The sequence below is a fragment of the Herpailurus yagouaroundi genome, unplaced genomic scaffold (assembly GCF_014898765.1).
Source record: "Herpailurus yagouaroundi ecotype Mexico unplaced genomic scaffold, PumYag 141, whole genome shotgun sequence".
Taxonomy (NCBI): Eukaryota; Metazoa; Chordata; class Mammalia; order Carnivora; family Felidae; genus Herpailurus; species Herpailurus yagouaroundi.
In genome coordinates, this window is record NW_024412396.1 from 47,480,972 (window position 1) to 47,505,525 (window position 24,554).

General features: G+C 42.6%; 1 protein-coding gene across 1 annotated transcript in view; it reads right to left on the bottom strand.

Moving 5' to 3' along the window:
• ZFYVE1 (zinc finger FYVE-type containing 1) overlaps positions 1–8,913 on the bottom strand; it is a 52,691-nt gene extending 43,778 nt beyond the window's left edge. Inside the window, exons 1-2 of the mRNA XM_040477600.1 lie at positions 8,679–8,913; positions 6,380–7,301 (exon numbers count right to left, since the gene is read on the bottom strand). Coding sequence (XP_040333534.1) covers positions 6,380–6,862 — 483 coding nt within the window. The 5' untranslated portion in view covers positions 6,863–7,301; positions 8,679–8,913. The remainder of the gene's footprint in view (positions 1–6,379; positions 7,302–8,678) is intronic.
• Between the last annotated feature and the right edge of the window lie 15,641 nt (positions 8,914–24,554).

The window sequence follows — 24,554 nt, forward strand, 5'->3', positions numbered from 1 at the left end:
TGTAAGATATTTACCAACACCCTGGCCTCTACCCATTAGCCAGTGGCACATGCCCCAATCATGCAACCAAAGATGTCTCTCAACATTACCACATGACTGCAGGGAGAGCAAAATCACTCCCCGTTGAGAACCACTGAGTTAAATAAAACCAAATGACACTAATTTAGCTCTTTGTTGTATGAACTGGGTTCTTAAAGTCTTTTAGTTTTAACAAATCAATAAAATCCAGGGTGTGATCTGCACAAACCAAATGCCAAGGAGTCACCACTGAGGGTGGTCATTCCTCACTCTCTACTCTATAACAGCATTCCTGTTTTATATCCAAACTTAGTCCCAAATCCATCAATGTCTTTTTTTTAATACTTACCAGTTTATTAAAGGATATGATAAAAGATACAAATCTACAACCAGATGGAGAGATGCATTGGGAAAGGTATGGGGAAAACACGAGGAGCTTCCATGCCCCCTCCATACATGCAACTCTCCCCAGTGTCCATGTGTTCACCAACCCAGAAGCTCTCATCGTGCCTTTCCATCTCCCCAGTGATTTTGGTGACACCGAATCGAAGCCACCTCTCACCTCATCTTCTGCAGTGGCCTAAGTGGTCTCCCTTCTTTTCCTCTCGCCCCACTACATTCATTACAATCTAGCCTTCACACTGAAGCCACTTCTTGAAAATGTCTATCAGATCATGAGACTTTCTACCAGAAAGCAGTCTGGTGCTTCCCAACACACGTTAACACCCACACTTTTTCCTACGGCCTGCAAGGCCCCACGTCGTGTGGAACCTGTTCCCTTTACACTCTCTGCCAGCTCCCTCCAGCCACGGGGACATTCTTCCTATACCACAAACATGACATACACCTTCTTTCTGTTCTCATTGCCCTCTGTCCAGAGAGCTATTTCCCCAGGTAGTATTATCCATCAGATCTTTGCTTAAAAGTAACCTCTACAATAAAAAGCTTCCCTGACCATCCTGCACAAGTAGCTTCCAAATCACTCTTGCTTACTTAATAATACTACATCTAAGGGGTGCCTGAGTGGCTCAGTAGGTTAAGCATCGGGCTCTTGGTTCCAGAGCAGGCCATGATCTCACAGTTTCATAAGCTCAGGCCCTGCATCAGGCTCTGCTCTGGCAGCACGGAGCCTGCTTGGGATTCTCTGTCTTCTCTCTCTCTGCCCCTCACCCACTCACGCTACCTCTGCCTCTCTCAAAATAGATAAATAAACTTTAAAAAAGAATTAAAATTTATTTATCTATTTTGAGAGAGGCAGCGATAGCATGAGCAGAGGAGGGGTGGCGGGAAGAGACAGAGAGTCCCAAGCAGGCCCTGCACTGTCAGCACAGAGCCTGACATGGGGCTCGATCTCATTAACCGTAAGATCATGCCCTGAGCCGAAATCAGGAGTTGGACACTTACCCGACTGAGCCACCCAGGCACTCCAATAAATAAAATAATTTAAAGATAATAATATTAATAATACACCTGAGCCATCTTTTATGTGTTTTACATGTGAACTCTGCTTTCCCCACTTAAATGGTAAGTCTATGAGAGCATGGACCAAATCTTATTACCCATGCTTCCCTGGAACCTAGAAAGTACCTGGCACATAATATGCGCTTAATAAATGCGAGGAATTAATGAATGCTTTTGGCTAACAGACTAAATGTACCCGTTTAAAAGCCAAAGATGAAGTCTTGCTTGAGACCAAAAGTCAGTCTCTCCTCAAATTTACCACTATAGTACACACCCAAATGACAAGGTAATGCTAGAATTCTCACTCCTACAAGGAACTTTTTCATTTCGAAAAGGAACCGAATAATACTCAAAGCACAAGCAACCAACCTTAGGGGACTCCAGGCCATAGAATTTGAGGAAACCACACATAAGTTACAGCCTACAAGCTTCTAAAATAATTCCTATGTACTAAACTGAAAATGGCCAAAACCCAAAAATGCCAGAAACATAAAATGAAAAACGAAGACGGGGCCTAACTCATACAATCCTTACCACTGTGAGTAAACAGTTCTTCAATAACACTGTCTTACATTTATATCGGGCTTTGCTTTATTTGCTCCTCAAGGCAGCCCTGAGGAATCGGTGAGCTGATGCTACTGGCCACATAAAGCTTCATCAGAAAGCTTCACTGACTTGGTCAGAAACAACAAGAGGGTCAGAGTTAGACCAAGGATTTTAGAGCCAGACGCTTGTGTTTTTGTGTTGTTGTTTTTTTTTAATTTTTTTAACATTTTATTTATTTTTGAGAGAGAGAGAGTGGGGGTGGGGGGGCGGGCAGGTAGAGAGAGAGAGGGAGACACAGAATCCGAAGCAGGCTCTAGGCTCTGAGCTGTCAGCACAGAGCCAGATGCGGGGCTCGAACCCACAAACCATAAGATCATGACCTGAGCCGAAGTCGGACGCTTAACCGACGGAGCCACCCAGGCACCCCCAGACGCTTGTGTTCAAATCCTCTGCCACTTACTGTAACTTGATCCAGACAAGTTACTTCATCTCTCTGTGCTTCAGTGTCCTCACCTATAAAACCCAATGCTATAGATGAAATGTTTTGTGTGCCCCCCCCCCCATGCGGGGGTTGAAATCTAACCCCTAACGTGATGGTATCGGGAGGTGAGCCCTTTGGGAAGTGATTAGGTCGTGAAGCGGAGTCCGTATGAGTAAGATTAGTGCCCTTATTAAAGAGATTCTAGAACTCCCTTCTACACAGGGAGAAGATAAGATGGCTGTCTATGAATCAGGAAGCAAGTCGTCACCAGACACCAAATCTGCTGCCAGCACCTTGATCTTGGACTTCCCAGACTGCAGAACTGCAAGAAATAAACTTCTGTTGCTTATACACTACCCAATGGTATGTAATATAATGATATATGGTATTTTATCACATAGAGCAGCCCAAACTGACTACAACTTCCTTCATAGGGTGTGGTAGGCTGAAATTGCAGCCCCTCCTCAAAGATATCCACATCCTAATCCCTGAAACCTGCGAATGGGTCCATTTATGTGGCAAAAGAACTTTGCAGATGTGACTGAATTAAAAACCTTGAGAGCAAGAAACGACGCTGGATTATCCAAGTGGGTCCAACATAATCAAAGTGTCTTTGTACAAGAAAGGCAAGAGGGCCACAGACCCAGAAGAAGATATGACAACAGAAGCAGAATGACAGAGAGAGGGATTGGAAGATGGTACACTGCTGTCTTTGAAGCCAGATGATGGGGTCATAAGCCAAAGAATACGGGAAGCTTCCTGAAGCTAGAAAGACCAGGAAATACTCCCTAGAGTCCCACAAGAAACACAACTATACAGACCCATTTTAGGACTTCTGACCTCCAAACTATAAGAAAATACATTTGTGTTTTAAGCCACTAAATGTGTGGAAATTTGCTACAGCAGCAATAAGAAACTAATACATAGTTATAAACAGGATTAAATGAGCTCATGCGTGTAAAGTGCTAAGAACGGTTCCTAACAGCAATAGTAAGAGCTCTTTACATTTTAGCTCTTAGGAGTCAAGATCAGAACCCAGAGGACTGCACTGAAGTACTTCAGAGGCTAAAAAAAATGAGGTTAGGAAATTTGGTAATATCTATCTAAATTTGAAAGGCACACGTCATTTGACAAAGAGATTCCATTTCTAAAAAGATTCACAGGGATATTCAACACATCCTTGTTTGTAATTACTCAAATATCCACTAACAGGCTAAAATTATAGAAAATCCACTCAGCAACATAGTAGGCAGCCTTTAAATAATGAGCTTATAAAATGTACTGATAAATCTACAAGATGTATCCTCTAATTAAAAAAAAAAAGCTCAAGGACAGAATATTAGGAGAATATTGAGAATATTAGGTTCCATTTCTGTTTAAAAATAAAAAGGATACAGGGGCGCCTGGGTGGCTCAGTCAGATTTGAGCATCCGACTTCGGCTCAGGTCATGATCTCATAGTTCATGAGCCCACGTTGGGCTCTGTGCTGACAGCTCAGAGCCTAGAGCCTGCTTCAGATTCTGTGTCTCCCTCTCTCTCTCTCTCTCTCTCTGCTCCTCCCCTGCTCACACGCTGTCTCTCTCTCAAAAATAAAGATTAAAAAAAATTTTTAATAAAAATAAAAAGGATATATATATACATATATATATATATGTTCATAAGTACATCTAAAAAACTTCTAAAAGGGCATGCATGTAGTTCCCTGTTCACGGTGGTTGTTCCAAGAAAAGAGACTAAGGGGATGGAACAGGAGGGGAAAACTCTTGCCATCACATGCCCTTTTATGTTATTTTAGGTTTTAACTAGGTATGTGCCTGATACCCATTTTTAAGAAACTGAAGTTGAGTTGTGACATCACCAACCTATCAGCAAGTATTTATGCACTGACAATGTGCCCACCATTGTACATGCTACAGGGCATAGGACACAGTCCTGCCCTCCAGGAGTTCACATTCTGGCTGAATTTATAATCTAGATTTGTATTAGACAATCATCCAATTGTTTTGGACATTCACCTAAGAAAACAGAACCACACATTCTCTCAAAGTATTTTTCCACTTGTGACTCAGAGAACAAATCACCACCTAAAAAGAATAAATTCTACGTCTAATCCATTAGTCCCAACCAGCGCTGCTTGTGCTTAAGAAACCGTTACTTCTTGGGAAGTGGTCAGTGTTTAAGAAGGAAGGAAAAGCAGGAGAAATCTTTACAAAAACACAATTACATACTTTATTACACACTGCAAGAAAAAAAAAGATGGACAAGTATCTCTGGGTAGTTGGATTTGTCTTCTTCATTACATTTTCCTAATTCTCTAATTCTTTACTAAGGAACATGTATCAAAGCCACAAAAAGAAAAACAAGATACACACCCTCCTCCCCTCAAAAAATATTCTTTTTTGGTGCCAACACAATAATGACGGTTACTGGTTCATCCTAAGTCTTCCTCTCATCTTAAAAAGCAACGGCAATCCAAAGTATGACTTTCCAAAGGCTGAACTGGTGGCAAAACCAACAAGAATCATCCAAGTCCAAGTGTTCCATTTATAAAATATTTAATCCAACTGTCACCCAATTAGAGCATAACCATAATGAAGACATTATTGCTAACAAGGGAGGCAGGATGGGATCTGGGTCACTCTTCCATAACTCCATTAGCTCCTCTCAGCCAATAAAGAAGTCTGTGTTAGCAAAGTATTTAGCTGACAATGGAATCATGAGGTAATGCATTTCCATAATCTTACCAAGGAGCAAAAAGACAGAGCTGAAAAATGTTTAGTGGGTAACTGGAAAGTTGTCAAACAGCAACTCACGTAGGGTCTCCTCCAACCTGGTGACTTGAGCAGTCATCACTGCTCAAAGTATGGAGTCGATGTACCACAAATACCCCATGACGTTGACAGAAACAACGAACTGCTCCTGGGCACTATGTGCCAGGCCCTGTGATGAGGGCCCTTCCATTCCCGTTCCTTAATCTCTTTGAATCTTCTCAACTACTACTGTGAAGTACAGAGGAAACTGAGGCACAAAGCTGAAATAACTGTCCATGGTTACACCGCCACCGAGTGGTGAAGCTCGGATGAATTCAAGCAGGCTTCACCCAAAAGTATAGACATCACAATGCCTCCACTGGAAAGTATAAACGTTATACCACCCTTCCCGAGTCACCCCTCACTGTGACACGCCATCATTTGCCCAGCTTGCTCCCATCACACACTACCCTCCCCCCCAACTTGGAATGAAATCAAATATGCTCCAGTCCTTCTGTAATGGCAGGTGCCCTCACTGGCTTTTCCCGATCAGCCTATACGTGAAGAGGCCATCTGAACAGAATACTATCCTTATCAGAGGCCACTTTTTGAAGACCCGCCTCTCTAAATTGAGATAGCAAGCCTATGACTTACTGCCTCGCACTCCCAGGGGACCCGCTATGTCTCCTGCCCTGCACACACAGCCCCTCGTCATTCACATTTATTCACAACTTGCCAAGTGCTCTCATTCAGAAAGCTGATCTAAATAAGGTCTTCCCCATAATTGCCCTAATAACAATAACAGCTACCATATTCTGAGCATTTATTATGCAACAGCCTCAACAAACACGGTGCCATTACATCCTCACACCAGCCCAAAGCAGGCACTGTCTTCAATTTATAGACGACAAAACTAAGGCTAAGAGATAAAGTAATTCAGCCCAAGGTCACACAACCGGTAAGAAACTAATCTGACACCCTGTAATTTTAAGCTTTCAGGGGTCTCCCCCTTTAATGATTAAAAAGGTGAGCTCTTCTCGGAATTCCCTTTTGAGAGGCGCCTTCCAACAAGAGATCTGCCCCACGACCACATGAATCCCATGGGCTTCACCCACAGGCTTACCTGAATTTCTTCATTTTCATCTACTAGGAGGAAACTCACAACCTTCTCGGTCATCTTCTTCCTCCTGGTCTCCTCATCCAGCTCTTCTTCCTCCAGTAACCCCTGGACCTTAGCGACATGGTACACAGTAACGGGGTGTCTCCTTTTGTTACCCCCAGAATGAGTCCTCTTCTGGCACTCCAGGCACAAGTTGATTTTACAGGTCTGGCACCTCACGGCTGCCCTCTGCCTCACACCTGGTGAATGCCCATTGGGACCCTTGCAGGGGTCGCAGTAAGGGACATGGCCAGGTTTGAGTCTTATCCGCTCGTGGTTTCGCAGGCGCTCCTGCCGATGGAGCTCCTCCTCACAGCGGAGACACTGCAGACTACAGCACTCATCACACTCAAAGACCGCCTCGTCAGCCCCACTGCAGGCATAACTTTCCTGGCACATCAGCCCCGGATTCAGGCCCTTGTCTGCCGGGCAAGTCTGGGCACTCATACTCGGATCGGTAAGGAAATCACCCACAACGTCACCGTCACTGGGCTTTCCCCAGCAGTGAAGACCAAGGCTTTGGGTCTGAAGCCTGCACAGAACCTTCACGGCGTTCTGCACGCCTTAAAAAAAACAAACAAACAAACAAACAAAAAAACCTCTGGGGTCCTATCAGAATTCTTCACACGCTCACAAACGTTCCAATTGTTAATCTTCTGCCTCCAAGATTCCTGTATCAGCAGCAACGTTGATTTGGTTTGATGGTGTTATCCGTCTGTAAAGTGCAAGCCTGGAAGGATCTCTTCGGGCTATCTGAAAGAGATCCGATGGGTTCACCGAGGTGGACTCATCAGTTGGGCCTCGGCCACGAGGTTTCGGTATAGTGACAGAGTGGTCAGGAGCTTTGCAAAATAATCCAACCCCAAGTCAATATTTCAGGGGATACCTAAATAGAGGAAGGAAAAGGATTTCACTAATCTAAAAACAGAAGTGCACCTTAAAAAAAAAAAAAATGTGATTAAATAAGAGGCCAAAACTCCTGACAGAAATCTCATTCTTGCTTGTAATGCTTACACCGGCTCTTTCTGATCCTCGAAATTTCGTCTCAATATCACAGGCAAGGCTCCCCCTTTGGAAAACAGCCACTATCCCTAGGCCCAGGGTATTTCAGAGACTTTGCCGCTTTAATTCTCAGACTGAAATTCTCTGTTCGTCCAGTTATTAATTAAATTCAGAATCAAAATCATTTAGCAAAAAGTCCTTGGAGGGACAACCCTTTGCAGTCCCCCAACCTGCAGCACACAATTGTGAGGTGGATAAAGAGGCCTGTAAAAAGCTAAAGAAATGATAATACAGACTTTGGCTCCATCAAAGTCTTTGGCAGATCTAGTTAGGTTGTTTCAACTCTAGACAGATGTCTATTAAGGACTGTCAGCCTGGAAACAAAAGTCACCGTGTCATATTTAAAAACAATAAAACGCAATTATTATACTTCCTTTTGTCCCTTCTCTAACTGCAAAAAAAAAAAAAAGGGAGCAACAGGAGACAGAATTCCTCCTCTACAACCCACTGCAAAGCCAGGCCTGCAGTGAGTTAAAACAAATAATTTCTCTCTTTGTCACTCAAAAACTAACTTAAAAATAACTTCAAAAAGGAAAAAGAAAAAGAAAGGATAACTGGGGCAGGGAAGAGGCTTTTGTCACTTCTACAATTACATTCTAAACCCCCCTTTAGCCTTGACCTCCATTCTAATGCACCAACGAAACGTAAAGCCCTCCTCACAAATACTCACTCCACCCTGTAGTAATCAATCTATCAATCTTATTTTTGGATAAACAAGGAAGGAGAAGAGAGTGACTAGGAGACCTTATTTACACCCTAACCTCAGACATGGCCAACCAGCCTCCACAACGGAAACGAAAATCAAAATCTGTCAGAGAAATTTAGAAAAATAGAAAATCAACCTTCGAAAGAACACCTCACCGCCGGACCAGCCGGCCAAGCAAACAATCTGCCCACTCGGGCCCCCACCTCGACACCTCTCTCGAGCCGGGGATTCCTCACCCTTCCTTCCTCCCGGGCAACACCACCACAACCCGAGGGGCAGGAGCAGAGTCTGAACAAAGAAGTCCCCCAAAATCTCCCCTCCACGCTAGCAGAGGCCAGAGCCGAATCTATTGTTTATACCACCCCACCCCCACCCCAGCCGCACCCGCACCCCCCCCCCCCCCCGCCCCGGGGGCAGCCGGAGCTCCAGGACTATGGTTCGCCCGCCGCAGGGCCGTGCCCTTCCCTCCCCGCCGCGGCTGCCCGGGAACCCCACCACGGAGCAGCTCGGCAGCAGCGAGGCGGCGTCGGGGGACCGCGGTGCGCCGGCGGGGGCGGGGGCTGTTCCTCAGGGCACCGGTGGATCCATCTTCATCTCCATCTCCGCCCCCCTCCTCCTTCGCTGCCTCCCGGGCTTCCTCCTCTCCTGTTGTCAGTTGGGATCAGCTGATCGGAGTGAACTTCTCCCAGCTCGGACTAACAGGAAGGCGTGAGCAGTGCAGCCCAGGGAGGGACGAATGGGAGGGGGTGGAGTCCGACTCCCGCGAGGGTGGAGAAGGGCGCGCACAGCTTCCTGGGAAGTGTAGTTCCGCGGACGTGAATCCTCCCCCACGTCCCGGAAGGGAAGGCTCTGAATGACTACAACTCCCAAAACCAAACAGAGTGCTCTTGTGAGGAGGTGGTGAAGACAGGCCGTCGAGTATTTCGGGACTTGGAGTTTTTGCATCGACTGCGGTGTTCGAAGGTTTCAGCGCGTTGTTTTGGGTAGTGGCCGGAGAGGGAATGGCGCTAAATTAGATGTAATGTGTTGTGTAGTTGAGGCAAATAATTCGATTTCAAGTAACCGGTGTTGCACACCATTCCTTCAGAAATGTGTAAAAACAAGCGGTCTCCTCTTCCCTAATTTCACCTTGCACAAATTAGGAGAAGACCAGAAAGAATTAACAAAAGAATATAAGTACTCTTGGAATTTTGTTTTCCCTTATGAGTATTCTTCAAGCCAAATATTATTTATTTTCCTTACCTTTCACTTTTTTGACGTTTTCTTACATAGTTTTAGAGCTTCTGGATTTTAAATCATCCTTAAGCTAGACGGGGTACATTTTCAGACAAGCTTGTGGACTACGGTGCAGGCTAATGGTTAACACTGTTATCGAGCTTTTTTATAGAAAGCCATATATTTGTTCAGTGCTTTCACTTTGGGGTTTATTTGTTTGTTTCCTTTTTTTTTTTTTTTATCTCCGTTTGTTTCTTGGAACAACACTGAAAGAAAGCATGATATGATGAAATGAGCACTGGTCTGAGATGGGAAGACTGAGTGCTTGTTCTAGAAAGCTAATGGGTAAGTCACTCAACCTCTCCATGAAATGAAGGAATTGCACTGGATCAATAATGAAGGCTTTGCCAATTCTAACATTCTATGATTCTACCTTGATAATTGTTAACCCAGTAGAGAAAACTAAGATTAAGTGACTTGCCAAGTTACACAGCAAATGATTGACAAAGCTGGGACAAGAATCCATCTCCTGACTTAGTCACATACTCTTAGGTCTAAGGGACATAATTAGACCAAGCGTAAAAACAAATATGCATTATAATGAGTGAGCCACATAGGAAGGTTATATTGATAAAAATTATGTTTTCAAGACTGGGCAGAGAGCCAATAGTTGGAAAAACTGCACAACATGACAGAATTTTTTTCCTATGTTTTATCACAAACCAGGATATTAAGAACTAAGCTATCTATAGCACTTTAAAACGTCAAAGTTTCAAAGTGGGAAAAGGAAAAGAAGGGTTTTAGTAAGTTAAGAGAATAGGTCTTGAGCTAGGCTCTTAAAAATTCCCTAGAGGGTTTTGTTCCTAAGACTGATATTGTAATTTTTTCTAAGCTTAATATGTTGTTTTATATTCCTAATTATAAAATGAGGATGGGGTACCTGGGTGGCTCAGTCGGTTGAGCTTCTGACTTCAATTCAGGTCATGAACTCACTCTTCATGGGTTCAAGCCCCACCTCGGGTTCATTGCTGTCACCCTGTCCGTGCAGAGCCCGCTTCCAACCCTATGTCCCCCTCTCTCTACCCCTCACCCACTTATGCTCTCCCCAAAATAAATATATAATAATAATAAATAATAAAATGAAGACATATCCTGGGAACAAAATGGTAGTTAATCCCTTTTGAATCCAAGGATACCTATTTTAAAGTTTATGTATTTATTTATTTATTTTTGAGAGAGAGAGAGAGAGAGAGAGAGAGGGCACGAGTGTGATTGTGGGGGCTGGGGGGGGTGGCACAGAGAGAGAGGGAGACAGAAGATCCGCAGCAGGCTCTGTGATGTGGGGCTCCAGCCAAAAATCAAAAGTCGGCCGCTTAACCCACTGAGCCACCCAGGTGCCCCTAAAGTTCATTTTTTAAAGTTGTAATAAGCACCCCTAAACCTGTGGAAAATGGTTGCCTCCAAGGAGTAGAACTAAGGTGACATAAAATGGAAGACTTTACTTAAACATATTTGAGGGCGGCCGGGTGGCTCAGTCTGTCAAGCGTCCAACTTCAGCTCAGGTCATGATCTCACGGTCTGTGAGTTTGAGCCCCATATCAGACTCTCCGCTATCGGCACAGAACCTGCTTCAGATCTTCTGTCTTCCTCTCTCTCTACTCCTTCCTGCCCCCCTCTCTCTCAAATAAAAGTAAAAAATAAATAAATAAATAAATAAAACACGTTTGTACTTTTTTTGGAAGATTTAATTTTTTTTAATTTTTTTTTTAGATGTTTATTTTTGAGACAGAGCATGAGCGGGGAAGGTGCAGAGAGAGGGAGACACAGAATCTGAAGCAGGCCCCAGGCTTGGAGCTGTCAGCACAGAGCCCAACGCAGGGCTCAAACTCATGAACTGTGAGATCATGACCTGAGCTGAAATCTGACACCCAACTAACTGAGCCACCCAGGCGCCCCCAAATTTTAAGTAATCTCTACAACCAACGTGGGGCTTGAACCCACAACCTGGAGATCAAGAGTCACATGCTCCATCTACTGAGCCAGCCAGTGCCCCAAAACAAATTTGTACTCTTGAGGTTTCTACTATGTAAGTGCAATATGTCAATACTACTAATAATAATAATAAGGTAGTTTATTTTTATTTAACAGATAATTGAAATTATCAGACCTGTTTCTGTTGTTGTTTCTGTTGTGTGCTTATTTTTTTACTATGAGCTGCATTCTACTTGGAAAATTATTTGTGGGAATTATTTGAGTCCTAGGATAAAGTTTCATTCCTCCAGAGAGGATTTCCTTTTGCTTCTGCCAGGAAGGACCACTTTTTTTTTTTTTAATGTTTATTTTTTTACTTGAGAAAGAGAGAGGGAGGGAGGGGCAGAGAGAGAGAGGAAGACAGCAAATCCCAAGCAGGCTTGGCGCTGTGGGCACAAGACCCTATCTGGGGGTTCAAACTCATGAAGCATAAGGTCGTGACCTGATCTGAGATCAAGAGTCGGATGCTTAACCAACTGAGCCACCCAGGCGCCTCTAGGAGGGACCACTTTATGTTGTAGTCACTGCTTAGGAGTTTTTTTAATTTTTTTTTTTTTAACATTTATTTAGTTTTGAGACAGAGAGAGAGCATGAACAGGGGAGGGTCAGAGAGGGGGAGACACAGAATCCGAAACAGGCTCCAGGCTCTGAGCCGTCAGCACAGAGCCCGACGTGGGGCTCGAACTCACGGACCGCGAGATCATGACCTGAGCCGAAGTCGGCCGCTTAACCGACTGAGCCACCCAGGCGCCCCTTTAATTTTTTTTTAAGTTTGTTTATTTTTGAAAGAGAGAGAGAGAGAGAGAGACAGTGAGAGTGAGGGGGGGAGAGGCAGAGAGAGAGGGAGGGAGACACAAAATCCGAAGCAGGATCCAGGCTCTGACCTGTCAACACAGAGCCCAACTGACGCAAGGCTCGAGCTCATGAACTGCGAGATCATGACTTGAATCAAAGTTGGACACTTAACCGACTGAGCTACCCAGGCTCCATTGTTTGGGATTTTTTTAAACCACCAGGAAACGTGTATTGGGAGGGCTCTCTTATGGGTCCAGTGCCCCCTCTAACTCCCCTCAATCTCCTCCTTCCAAGACAACATTCTTTCCAGTCTGTTGAGTGGGGGTCTATTTATTTACAATTTACCCTTATGCTGAAATTATAGCCCCTTGAGGCCCCAGCTTTAGACTTCCCACTCCCACCCTGGGCTTTGTCTTCTGTCCCAAAGGCCTAGAAAAGCCAAGCTTAAGTGCCAATTAAGGAACATGCCCCAGGGTAAAAGTGACATCATTGCTCTACTTAGATCCTGCCTTCACCTAGATTTTAGTCTTTATAATTAACATATCTTCTTGTTGACTCTTCAATATTTTACCAACATTTTTTGTTGTTTTCAGCAGGGTGAACTCTTTGCCATATTCTGAGCCATATTACAAAAAAGAAACAATCAAGCTAGTGGTTAGCTCAGAGAGGGAACTGATATGATCAGGGCATATGGGCTTCTGGGTGCTGGCAACGTTCAGCTCTTAACCTGGGTGGTGGCTGCACCAATCTTCACTTGATAAACTTGCTTTAGATCATGGATCTTTTGCATTCTTTTTTTTTTTTTTTTAATGCTTATTTATTTTTGAGAGAGGGGTGGAGAGGGGCAGAGAGAGAGAGGGAGACAGAGGATCCAAGTGGGTTCTGCACTCACAGTAGAGAGTACGACATGGGGCTCAAACTCACAAACTGTGAGATCATGACCTGAGCTGCAGTCGGATATTTAAACCACTGAGGCACCTACGCGCCCTGTGTCTTTTGCATTCTTCTGTCTGTATATCTTTCTCGCTCCATAAAAGATAAAAAAAATTTAATTTTAATTAGGAAAAAAGTAAAAGGTAACATAAAAGTAAATTCTACAAGGTAAACAAACCAAGCCCTTGGACTTAATAGAATCATTTCCTGAAGTCATTCAACATAACATTTTAGGGGTGCCTGGGTGGTTCAGTCCGTTGAGCTTCCAACTTGGCTCAAGCTGTGATCTCATGGTTCATGAGTTTGAGCCCTGCATCAGGCTCACTGCTGTCAGCACAGAGCCTGCTTTGGCTCCTCTGCCCCTCCTTTGCTCATGCCCCCTCTCAAAAATAAAACAAACATTAAAAAAATAATAATAACATTTTAAAGATCTCAACAAGGGGCACCTAGCTGCTGGCTCAGTTGGTAGAGCATGTGACTCGTTCTTGGGGTTGTGAGTCCAAGCCCCACATTGGGGATAGAGATTACAGTAAAAAAAAAAAAATCTTAATAATATTTAACTGCAATTTCAGGAAATACAAAACAAGTAGAAGACAAATTTCCAGGCTTGTGCCCTTAAAGGGAGACCTTAATATAAACAAACAGACACACACACAATTGATCTTTAGCTATTAAAATATACATTTCTGGGGTGCCTGGGTGATTCAGTAGATTAAGTGTCTGACTCTTGGTTTCAGCTCAGGTCATTATCACACAGTTTGTGAGTTCGAGCTCCACATTGGGGTCTGTGCTAGCAGCTCAGATGCTGCTTGGGATTGTCTCTCTCTCTCTCTGCCTCTCCTGTGCATGCGCTCTCTCTCTCTCTCTCTCTCTCTCTTTCTCTTTCTCTCTCAAATAAATAAACCTTAAAAAATAAAATAAAATACACATTTCTAAGTGGCTACATCAAGATATTCAATGTGGAATAGGAAAAGTGTATTTCCCAGATAGCGCTGAGAGATGACATTCATTTCCTTGGTAAATTTGCCAGAGCCCAAAATCCAACCTTGAGTCTTATATATACAGAACTTTTATTTTATCACCCACCAAGAGTGAATCAGTCTCTCTCTGGGATAAATACACACTAAACAATCTTACCAGATCGAGAATGCCAATCCAATCGTTCACGATGAAATATTGTTGTCACTCAGGCCGTAATGCTCAAACCTCACACAGCACATTTGTTGGAGAAGCCTGCTGAAAAGGTGCTTGGGGAGTATGGAATCAGAACAAAAGAAAAATAGTCAGAGTCATTGAATATTTATGACAAAAGGCTAACGTGTACAGACCTCTTATTAGAGACAGTCTTGCCCAGGGAACCAGAGACTAAATTCTAAAGTTTCCTTTCTCTTTGACATTATGTGGTTACTCACCAGGACAGAACTCAGAAAGTCACTCTGTATTTAAGAAGAAAGCTAATTGATTGAATAGCTGTTAGGTATCTTAGACTTGCTGCGAAGTTTGGAACATCAGGCTCAAAAACTGGTCAGGGACAAGGGAAGCAGTTAGCAAGAATTACAACCAAGTTCTCACCACGTGAGGCCAGGGGATGATGCCATCATTGTCATTGTCTCCACTGAATACCTCTTCCAACTCACTCTCTGTGGTACTGCCCCCACTGCACTCTGAATGACAGCAACAGTGATAAGCAGAATAATGTTAAAGATGTCCACATCCTAATCCTTGTAACCTGTAGATATGTTACATCATATGGCGAAAGGGGCTTTGCACATGTGACTGAAGTTAAGGATCTTGATATGGGAAGAGTATCTTGGGTTATGCGGGTGGGCCTGATCTAATCACAGAGCAGACAACCTTTCCCAGCTGTCTGTCCTAGACAGACGTGATGACAGAAAGAGAGTTACTGGCTTTGAAGATGGAGAAAGGGAACCAAGAGCTAAGGAACCCTGGCGGGGGAGGAGCAGGGGCAGCAGCTAGAGGCTGGAAAGCTCAAGGAAACAGTTTAGTTCCTACAGACTCAGGAAGGAACACAGCCTTGCCAACGCCTTGGTTTTACTCCAGTAAACTTATATCCAACTTCTGATAAACTATAGAACCGTAGGGGCAGCTCTTCCTGTCCACGGGTCCTGTCCCCTTGCTTTAAAACACCTTTTAAAAAATGTATAAGATAATAAATCTGTGTTGTTTTAAGCCAGTGTGGTAATGTGTGCACTTTTGTTCAGACTCTCTCTCAAGATTCAAAATCCTAGGCAGGAAAATCTAATGTCCTGGATATAAGCAAAGTGGGAAGAGGGAGGATTTTTCTCTTGAATTCCAGAATGAGAGGCATGACATGGTGAAGGATTACCCACAAATACAAAGGGAGGTTAGCTGTTGGACCATAAAATAACAAATTAGTGGCCATCCTGGATTTTGCCAAGAGCACCTTGCTTTATCTATACCTAAATGGTTAAGTTTACTCCACTTCTGTTTTTCTTATATATGATAATATATTTCACCAGGTTATATTTATGTCCTGCCAACGTACGATCTGCATGTTTCTTCCATTAGTTAAGACAGAAGTCACAAATCAAACTGCCTTAATCAATAAAAGTACTGGCTCACGGTACTCAACAATCTGGGCAATTACACTTGCAGCAAACGCCCAATCTAGGAATCAAATAATATGCTTAGGACCTTGTTTCCCTCTCCACTTCTCAGCTTTGGACACGCACTCAGCCAATTTTTGACAAAGGTACAAAAGTAATTCAACACAGGAAGGATACTAGAGGAAGGATGGTGCTGGAACAATTGGACAAGAAGCAGGCAAAGAATTAACTTCAACTTAAACCTCATATGTAATTACACAAAAAATTAATTCAAAACTGGAAGAGTATGCAACCCTTTTTTTTTTTAATGCAACTCTTGACTCCAGGGTTGTAAATTGAAGCCCCACGTTGGGTGTAGAGATTATTTAAAGATAAACTTTTAAAAAATTATTTCAAAACTGATTATATATATATTTTTTTAATTTTTTTTCAACGTTTATTTATTTTTGGGACAGAGAGAGACAGAGCATGAACGGCGGAGGGGCAGAGAGACAGGGAGACACAGAATCGGAAACAGGCTCCAGGCTCCGAGCCATCAGCCCAGAGCCTGACGCGGGGCTCGAACTCACAGACCGCGAGATCGCGACCTGGCTGAAGTCAGACGCTTAACCGACTGCGCCACCCAGGCGCCCCTATATATATATTTTTTTTAATGCTTATTTATTTTGTGGAGACAAAGAGACAGAGTGGGGGAGGGGCAGAGAGAGAGAGGAAAACAGAATCAGAAGCAGGCTCCAGGCTCTGAGCTATCAGCACAGAGCCCGACACGGGGTTTGAACTCATGAACTGTGAGATGATCATGACCTGAACTGAAGTCAGACGCTTAACTGACTGAACCACCCAGGCGCCCCAAAAATGATCATAGATTTAAATGTAAGAGGCAAAACTACTTTTAGAAGGAAACATGAGAAAATCCAGGACCAAGCTGGGTGAAGAGTTCTTAGGCATGATACCAAAAACACAAATCATAAGAGAGAAAATTGATATAAAAGAAAAAGACCTCAACCATGTCCTAACTAACTTGGATGCAAATTATAAAATAAATAAGTAAATTATATCAAAGAAAAAAAAAGAAAAGAAAAAGACATCATCAAATGAAAGCTTTTTCTTTGTGAAAAGGCCCTTGGTAACCATACCATGAGGTGAGAAAATAAACCAAAAATACAGCCCAAAGTTGTATTCAACACAGAAATTCAGGCAGTATTCAAACATTACCCATTATTTTTACTACTAAGGCTAAAACAATTATGTCATTTGGAACTGCAGAATGATTAACTTTATTGAAGCTCTTTAGCAGGTAGAGAAGGCAAAATAGATACCTTTTAAAGTATCTTCTCAGTGGATAATTACTTTCTCTTTCTCTGAAAACTGCCACATTGACTCACAGAGGTGGATCCCAATCAATAACATTTGTATTCTATCAGCCTAATCCCTAGCTGTGCCAATCAGACCCTCTGCCCCAGGGAATTTGGAATTGACGCCCAAAAACAATGAACAGGGTGGACATTTGCTACTGAGAGTGTACCCTAAATGTAATATCTTCCCTGTGTTTGGAGATATACCTATTGTATAAGTGTGGATGAGACATTTGTTCAACCAGTGGGCTGACCAAGGACCATAAGTCTGGAGCAATGGCAAAAAATAAGTAAATAAAAGGAACAGTTTGGAATTCAGAATGAAACTTCTATTTTTTTTTCTAATGTTTATGAATTTTTGAGAGAGGAGACAGAGACATGACACAAGCAAGGGAGGGGCAGAGAGAGGGAGACACAGAATCGGAAGCAGGCTCTAGGCTCTGAACTGTCAGCACAGACTTCTATTTTTAAGAGTATGCCTGACTTGATATTCTAAAAATGCTTATGTAGAAGAATATTCAGATGTTGGATAAACTACGCAAATATACATTTACATGCATTGCTAGGGTGCCTGGGTGGCTCAGTTAGTTGAGTGTCTGACTCAATTTCAGCTCAGGTCATGATCCCAGGGTCATGGGATCAAGCCCTGCATTGAGCTTCATGCTGAGTGTGAAACCTGCTTGAGATTCTCTCCCCTCTCTCTCTCTCTCTCCCCCTCTCCCCTGCTCATGGTCTCTCTCTAAAAAAATAAAATAAATCTTTAAAAAAAAAAAAAAAGGAAAGTATAAAATCCCAAAGTAGTAAGTTTGTGGGGAAGCCTCAGGAGCCTATCCTCGAGTCATGATAATTAATAATTACGTAGGAGAATAGGAAAATAAGTCTTGGGCAATAAAAGAGAGCCCTTGAAGAACAGAGATTAGAGCCTCAACAGGCTGAGTGAAAGGGTGAGCTAGAAAAAAATTTGCCTGCGGGCAAAGGAATCAAAAAAGAAACCTTAGTGTTGGTGACTCCAGGTAGACTATACTAGAATCATGATAATGCTACTGCTAATAATAGTGATAATGATAGTCTTTACCGAGAATTTGTAAACATAGTTTTACCCTCATGAAGGTCTGAGTTTGAAATGAAGTGATCCCAAGCTGGTAGTGCCCAGTGGCACATAGCAAGTATAAATGAAAACCCGCTCTGGAAGAATCTTCAACCTAGGCTCCTTGGTTTTGTCGCAGATAAACCTAGGCTAAATATGAACTCAAAAACAAGCCCCCATGAATAAGAATCTGCAAAAAAGCGAGGTATTTTTACCTCTGAGATTCCCAGCTATTATAATTATCAAATATATTGATTATATAGAGAAAAATATTGAATCACTTGATAAAACTAGCAAGAAATCATAAAAAAAATAATGAGGCAGAATTTCTAAGGAGAAAATACAAAACTGATCTTAAAAAGTCAATGGGGGGGGGGAGGCGCCTGGGTGGCTCAGTCAGTTAAGTGTCCGACTTCAACTCAGATCATGATCTCACGGTCTGTGGGTTCGAGCCCCACGTCGGGCTCTGTGCTGACAGCTCGGAGCCTGGAGCCTGTTTCAGATTCTGTGTCTCCCTCTCTCTCTGCCCCTCTTCAGCTCACACTCTCTCTCTCTCTCTCTCTCAAAAATAAATTTTAAAAAAGTCAATGGACTTCTTTTTGGCCATGATGGAATAATGGGAACCATATTTACCCTCCCACTTTAAGCAGCTAGGGAACTAGACAAGGTATATGAAATAATGACTTTGAGACAAAAGACATTAATCTCCGCCAAAAAAAGAACAAATGAGGTGAGCCATACAATTGCTAATTGCCCCAGTGTTACAACCTGGAGAGAATTTCCAGGTGCAGTGCAGGGAGGGAGAACCCAAGCTGATCGTAGCAGTTTCACCTAGTTAAAGAGACAGAGTTCAGAGGAAGGTGAGGTGAGAGGAACTAGAATTTTAGGGCGAAATACAAAGAAAAAGAGAATTTCAGGGAGAACTCAGGAGGCATATAGATCCATTAAGTGGAATTTTAATTTATAACCATCCCAGAAAGGCAATTCCATCCCCAGATGACTTTTTTAAATCATTTTTTTAATGTTTATCTATTTTTGAGAGGCAGACAGAGTGCGAATGGGGGAGGGACAGAGCGAGAGGGAAACACAGAATCCTAAATAGACTCCAGGCTCCGAGCTGTCTGCACAGAGCCCGATGCCTGGCTGGAAGTCACGACCATGAGATAATGACCCAAGCTGAAGTCAGACACTTAGCCAACTGAGCCATCCAGGCACCCCCTCCCCCCAATCCCAGATGACTCTACTGGTGAATTCTATTAAACACTTATGGGGGCACCTGGATGGCTCAGTTGGTTGAGCATCCAGCTCTTAATTTCCAGCTGGGGTCATGATCCCAGGGTCATGGGATCAGCCTCATTGGAATCCGTGCTGAGCATGGAGCCTGCTTGGGATTCTCTCTATCTCCCTCTCTGCTCCTCTACCCCATTTGTGCTCTCTTTCTCTTTCTCTCTCTCTAAACAAAACAAAACAAAACATTTACAGAAGAAATAATATAATTCTACACAAATTCTTCCAAAAAAACATAAAGGGAAGGAACACTTTCCAACTTATTTTATCTTATTGAGGTATAATCAGCATATAACATTTTATTTATGTCAGGTGTTTGTATACATTGTGAAATGAGCACCACAATAAGTCTAGTTAACATCCATCACCATCCGAAATTACAAAACTTCTTTTCTTGTGATGAGAAATTTTAAGATTTACTCTTAGTGACTTTCAAGTAGGCCCGCAAACTCACACCCCTAAGATCAAGACCTAAGCTAAGACCAAGAGTCTGAGGCTTAACCGACTGAGCTACCCAGACTCCCCTATAACTGGAAGTTTGTACCTTTTGACTTCCCTCACCCATTTTACACACACCACCCTACCCTTAGGCAACCACCAGTCTTTTCTCTGTATCTATCAGTTTTGTTTGTTTTAGATTCCACATAAAAGTGCAATCATACAGTAATTTTATTTCACTTAAAATAATGCCCTCCAGGTCCATCGGTATTGTTGCAAATGGCAAGATTTCATTCTGTTTTATGAGTGAATAATACTCCATTGTGTATATATACCACACTTTATCCGTTCATCCATTAACAAGCATTTAGGTTGTTTCCGTATATTGGCTGTAGTAAATACTGCTGCAATGATGCAGCATTTGCATTTAACATTTTCAAGTTAGTTTTTTTCCTTTAATAAAATTTTGTAAAGTTTATTTTTGAGAAAGAGAAAGCATGAGCAGGGAGGGGGAGAGAGAGAGAGAGAGAGCGCGCGCGCATCCAAAGCAGGCCCCTTACTGTCAGCACATAGGCTGATGTGGGGCTCGAACCCACTAATCATGAGATCATAACCCAAGCAGAAACCAAGAGTCCGACACTTAACCACCCGGGCACCCCTCAAGTTAGTTTTTTTTTTTTTCCTTCATTTTCTTCAGAAGCTGGATCATATGGTAGTTTTATTTTTAATTTTAGGGGGAACTTCCATACTGTTTTCCATAGTGACTGCACCAATTTACATTCCCAACCATCAGTGCCCAAGGGCTCTCTTTTTTCTACATCCTCACGACCACTTGTTATATCTTGCCTTTTTAATAATAGCCTTTCTGACAGGGGTGAGATGATATCTCTTTGAAGTTTTGATTTGCATTTCCCTAATTATTAGTATTGTTGAGCGCCTTTTTTATGTACCTCTTGGCCAACTGTATGAAAATAATATTCTATTTTGCTATTGAGTTGTAGGAGTTCTTTACATATTTCGGAATTAACCCCTTATCAAATATATGATTTGCAAATATTTTCTCCCATTCGGTAGGTTGCCCTTTCATTTTGTTGATGGTTTCCTTTGCTGTGCAGAAACTTTTGAGTTTGATGGAGTCCCACTTGTTTACTTTTGCTTTTGTTAATTTTTCTTTTGGTGTCAAGCCCCCCAAAATTGACTAAGACCAATGTCAAGCTTACCACCTATATTTTCTCCTAGGAGTTTTATGGTTTCAGGAGAAAAAAATTGCATTTACAATAGCATCAAAAAGAATAAACCAGTTAGGAATAAAGTTAACCAAGGAGATGAAAGACTTGTATGCTGAAAACTACAAAACATTACTAAAAGAAATTTGAAAAGACAGGGAAGCCTGGGTGGGTGGCTCAGTTAGTTGGGCGTCCGACTCTTGATTTCAGCTCAGGTCATGATCTCATGGTTTGTGGGATCAAGCCCCAGTCCCACATAGAGGTCCACGCTGACAGCTGACATCATGGAGCATGCTTGAGATTCTCTCTCTCCCTCTCTTTCTGCCTCTCCCCTGCTCATGTTCTCTCTCTCTCTCTCTCTCTCTCTCACTCTTGCTCTCTCTCTCAAAATAAGTAAATAAACTTTAAAAAGAAGAGTTAAAAAAAAATATATAGAACGATAAATGGGGGCACTTGGGTGTCTAGTTGGTTGAATGTCTGACTTTTGATTTTGGCTCAGGTCATGATCTCACGGTTCATGGGTTCAAGCCCCTAGTTGGGCTCAGCGCTGGGCATGGAGCCTGCCTAAGATTCTCTCTCTCCCTCTCTTTCTGCCCCTCCCCTCTCTGCATGTCTGCATGCACACTCTTTCTCTCTAATAAATAAATAAATAAATAAATAAATAAATAAATAAACAAATAAAAATCTTAAATCTCTCTCTCAAAAAAATCCTTTAAGAAAGAAATGTAGATCAATGGAATAGAATTGGGAGTCCATAATGAACCCATCCATTTTTGTCAGTTGATTTTTAAAAAATGTTTACTTATTTATTTTTGAGAGAGAGAGAGAACAAGCAGGGAGGGGCAGAGAGAGAACCCCAAGAATCACAAGAGAATAGACCCCACGAACCGTGAGATCATGACCTCTTGAGTCAAAATCAAGAGTCTGATGCTTAACTAACTGAACCACCCAGGCACCCCTGTTCAACTGATTTTTGACAAGAGTTCCAAACTGTCCAATGAAGGAAAGAATAGTCTTTTCAACAATTGGTGCAGAGATAACTGGATATCCATGCAAAACATTGAATTTGGATCCCTATATCACAATACAAAATCAACTCAAATTAATCCAAGACCTAAAGAAGTTAAAAGTATAAAACTTTTGGGGCGCCTGGGTGGCGCAGTCGGTTAAGCGTCCGACTTCAGCCAGGTCACGATCTCGCGGTCCCTGAGTTCGAGCCCCGCGTCAGGCTCTGGGCTGATGGCTCGGAGCCTGGAGCCTGTTTCCGATTCTGCGTCTCCCTCTCTCTCTGCCCCTCCCCCGTTCATGCTCTGTCTCTCTCTGTCCCAAAAATAAATAAACGTTGAAAAAAAAATTAAAAAAAAAATAAAATAAAAGTATAAAACTTTTAGAAAAAGTATAGGTATAAGTCCTCATGACCCTGTGATAAGATCTGAGTATTTGTAACCCTCCAAAATTCATATGTTGAAATTCTAACCCCTGAAGCTGATGCTATTAGTAGGCTGGGCCTTTGAGGGGTGATTAGGTCATGTGGAATGGGGCTCTAGTGAATGGGATTAATCTCATAAAAGACATCCCACAGCTCCTTCCGCCGTATGAGGATACAGTAAGTCTGCAACTGGGAAGAGTGGCCTCACCTGACCATGCTGGCAACCTGATCTCGGACTTTTAGCTTTCAGAACTGTGAGCAATAAAAATCAGCTGTGTGTAAGCTACCCAGCCAGTGGGTATATTTGTGACCTGAACAGACTACGATAATTTATATTAGGCAATAGTCTCTTAAATATGACACGAAAAGCATAAGCAAAGAAAAAATAGGTAGATTGGACTTCATCAAAATTAAAAACTTGTATGAATCACGGGACGCCTAGCTGGCTGAGTTGGTAGAGCCTGCAACTCTTGATCTTGGGTTTGTAGGCTCGAGCCCCATACTGGGTATAGAGATTACTTAAAAAAAAATCTTTTGGGGTGCCTGGGTGGCTCAGTTGGTTGAGTGGTTGAGGCCATATCTCATGGTTTGTGGGTTTGAGCCCCATGTCAGACTTTGCACTGACAGAGCACAGCCTGCTTTGGATTCTTTGTCTCTCTCTCTCTCTCTGTCTCTCTGTCCCTCCCCAGCTCACCCTTACTCTCTCTCTTTCAAAAAATAAACATTAAAAAAATTTTTAATAAAATCTTTTAAAAAACAGAACTTGCTTGGGATTCTCTGTCTTCCCCTCACTGCCCCTCCACTGCTCATTCTCTATTTCTATCTCAAAATAAATAAATAAATAAATATTTTTTAAAAATGGAAAAAGGGGGGCGTCTGGGTGGCTCAGTCAGTTGAGCGTTCGACTTCAGCTCAGGTCATAATCTCACGGTTCACGAGTCTGAGCCCCGAATGGGGCTCTGTTGCTGACAGCTCAGAATCTGGAACCTGTTTCAGATTCTGTGTCTCCCTTCAGATTCTGTGTCTCCCTCTCTCTCTGCCCCTCCCCCACTTGTGATCTCTCTCTCTCTCTCTCTCTCTCTCTCTCTCTCAAAAATAAAAATGAATCATACAAAAAAAATTTTTAATGGGAAAATGATTTAAGTAGGTATTTCTCCAAAGAAGATATACAAATGGCCAATAAACACATGAAAAGGTGCTCAGCATCATTAGTCATGAGAGAAATGCTAATCAAAACCCTAATGATCTCGCTTCACATCAAGCAGGAAAGGTATAATTGGGAGAAAAAAGCCCAAAGAATAACAAGTGCTGGCAATGGCGTAGACAAACAGAACCCTCAAACCTCACTGGTGGGAACGTAAAGTGGCACAGCTGCTATGAAAACCAGTTTGGCATTTCTTTAAAAAGTTAAACATAGAACTACCATATGATCCCACAGTCCTACTTCCAGTGACATAGCCAAGAGAACTGAAAACACGTTTAAGCAAAAACTTGCACGCAAATGCACATAGTACCATTATTCGTGGGGGAAGCAACCCAAGTGTCCATCCACTGATGAATGGTTAAATAATATGTGGCATATTCATACAACAGCGTATTCTTTAGCCTAAAAAGGAATGAAGTGCTGTCACGTGGCGTAAGATGGCTGAACCTTGAAGGCATACTAAACGAAAGGAGACAGACACAAAAGGTCACATGTTCTGTGATTCCATTTATAGGAAGTGCCCAGAATAAGCACATCCATAGAGACAGGAAGTTGGTTAGTGGTTGCCAGGAGCTGTGGAGAGTGGGTCATAAGTAGTGACTACCCAATGTGTATGAAATTTCTATTTGGGGTGATGAAAATGTCCTGGATGGTGATGATAGTTGCAAAAACAAGGGAGGTGGTAAGTGTAGTTTTGCCCATTGTGGGTTTGAAGTGCCCAGGGAATAGTCCTAGTGGAGGTACTTAGTAGGTAGCTGGCCAATAAGAGAAGGGAACTGAAAT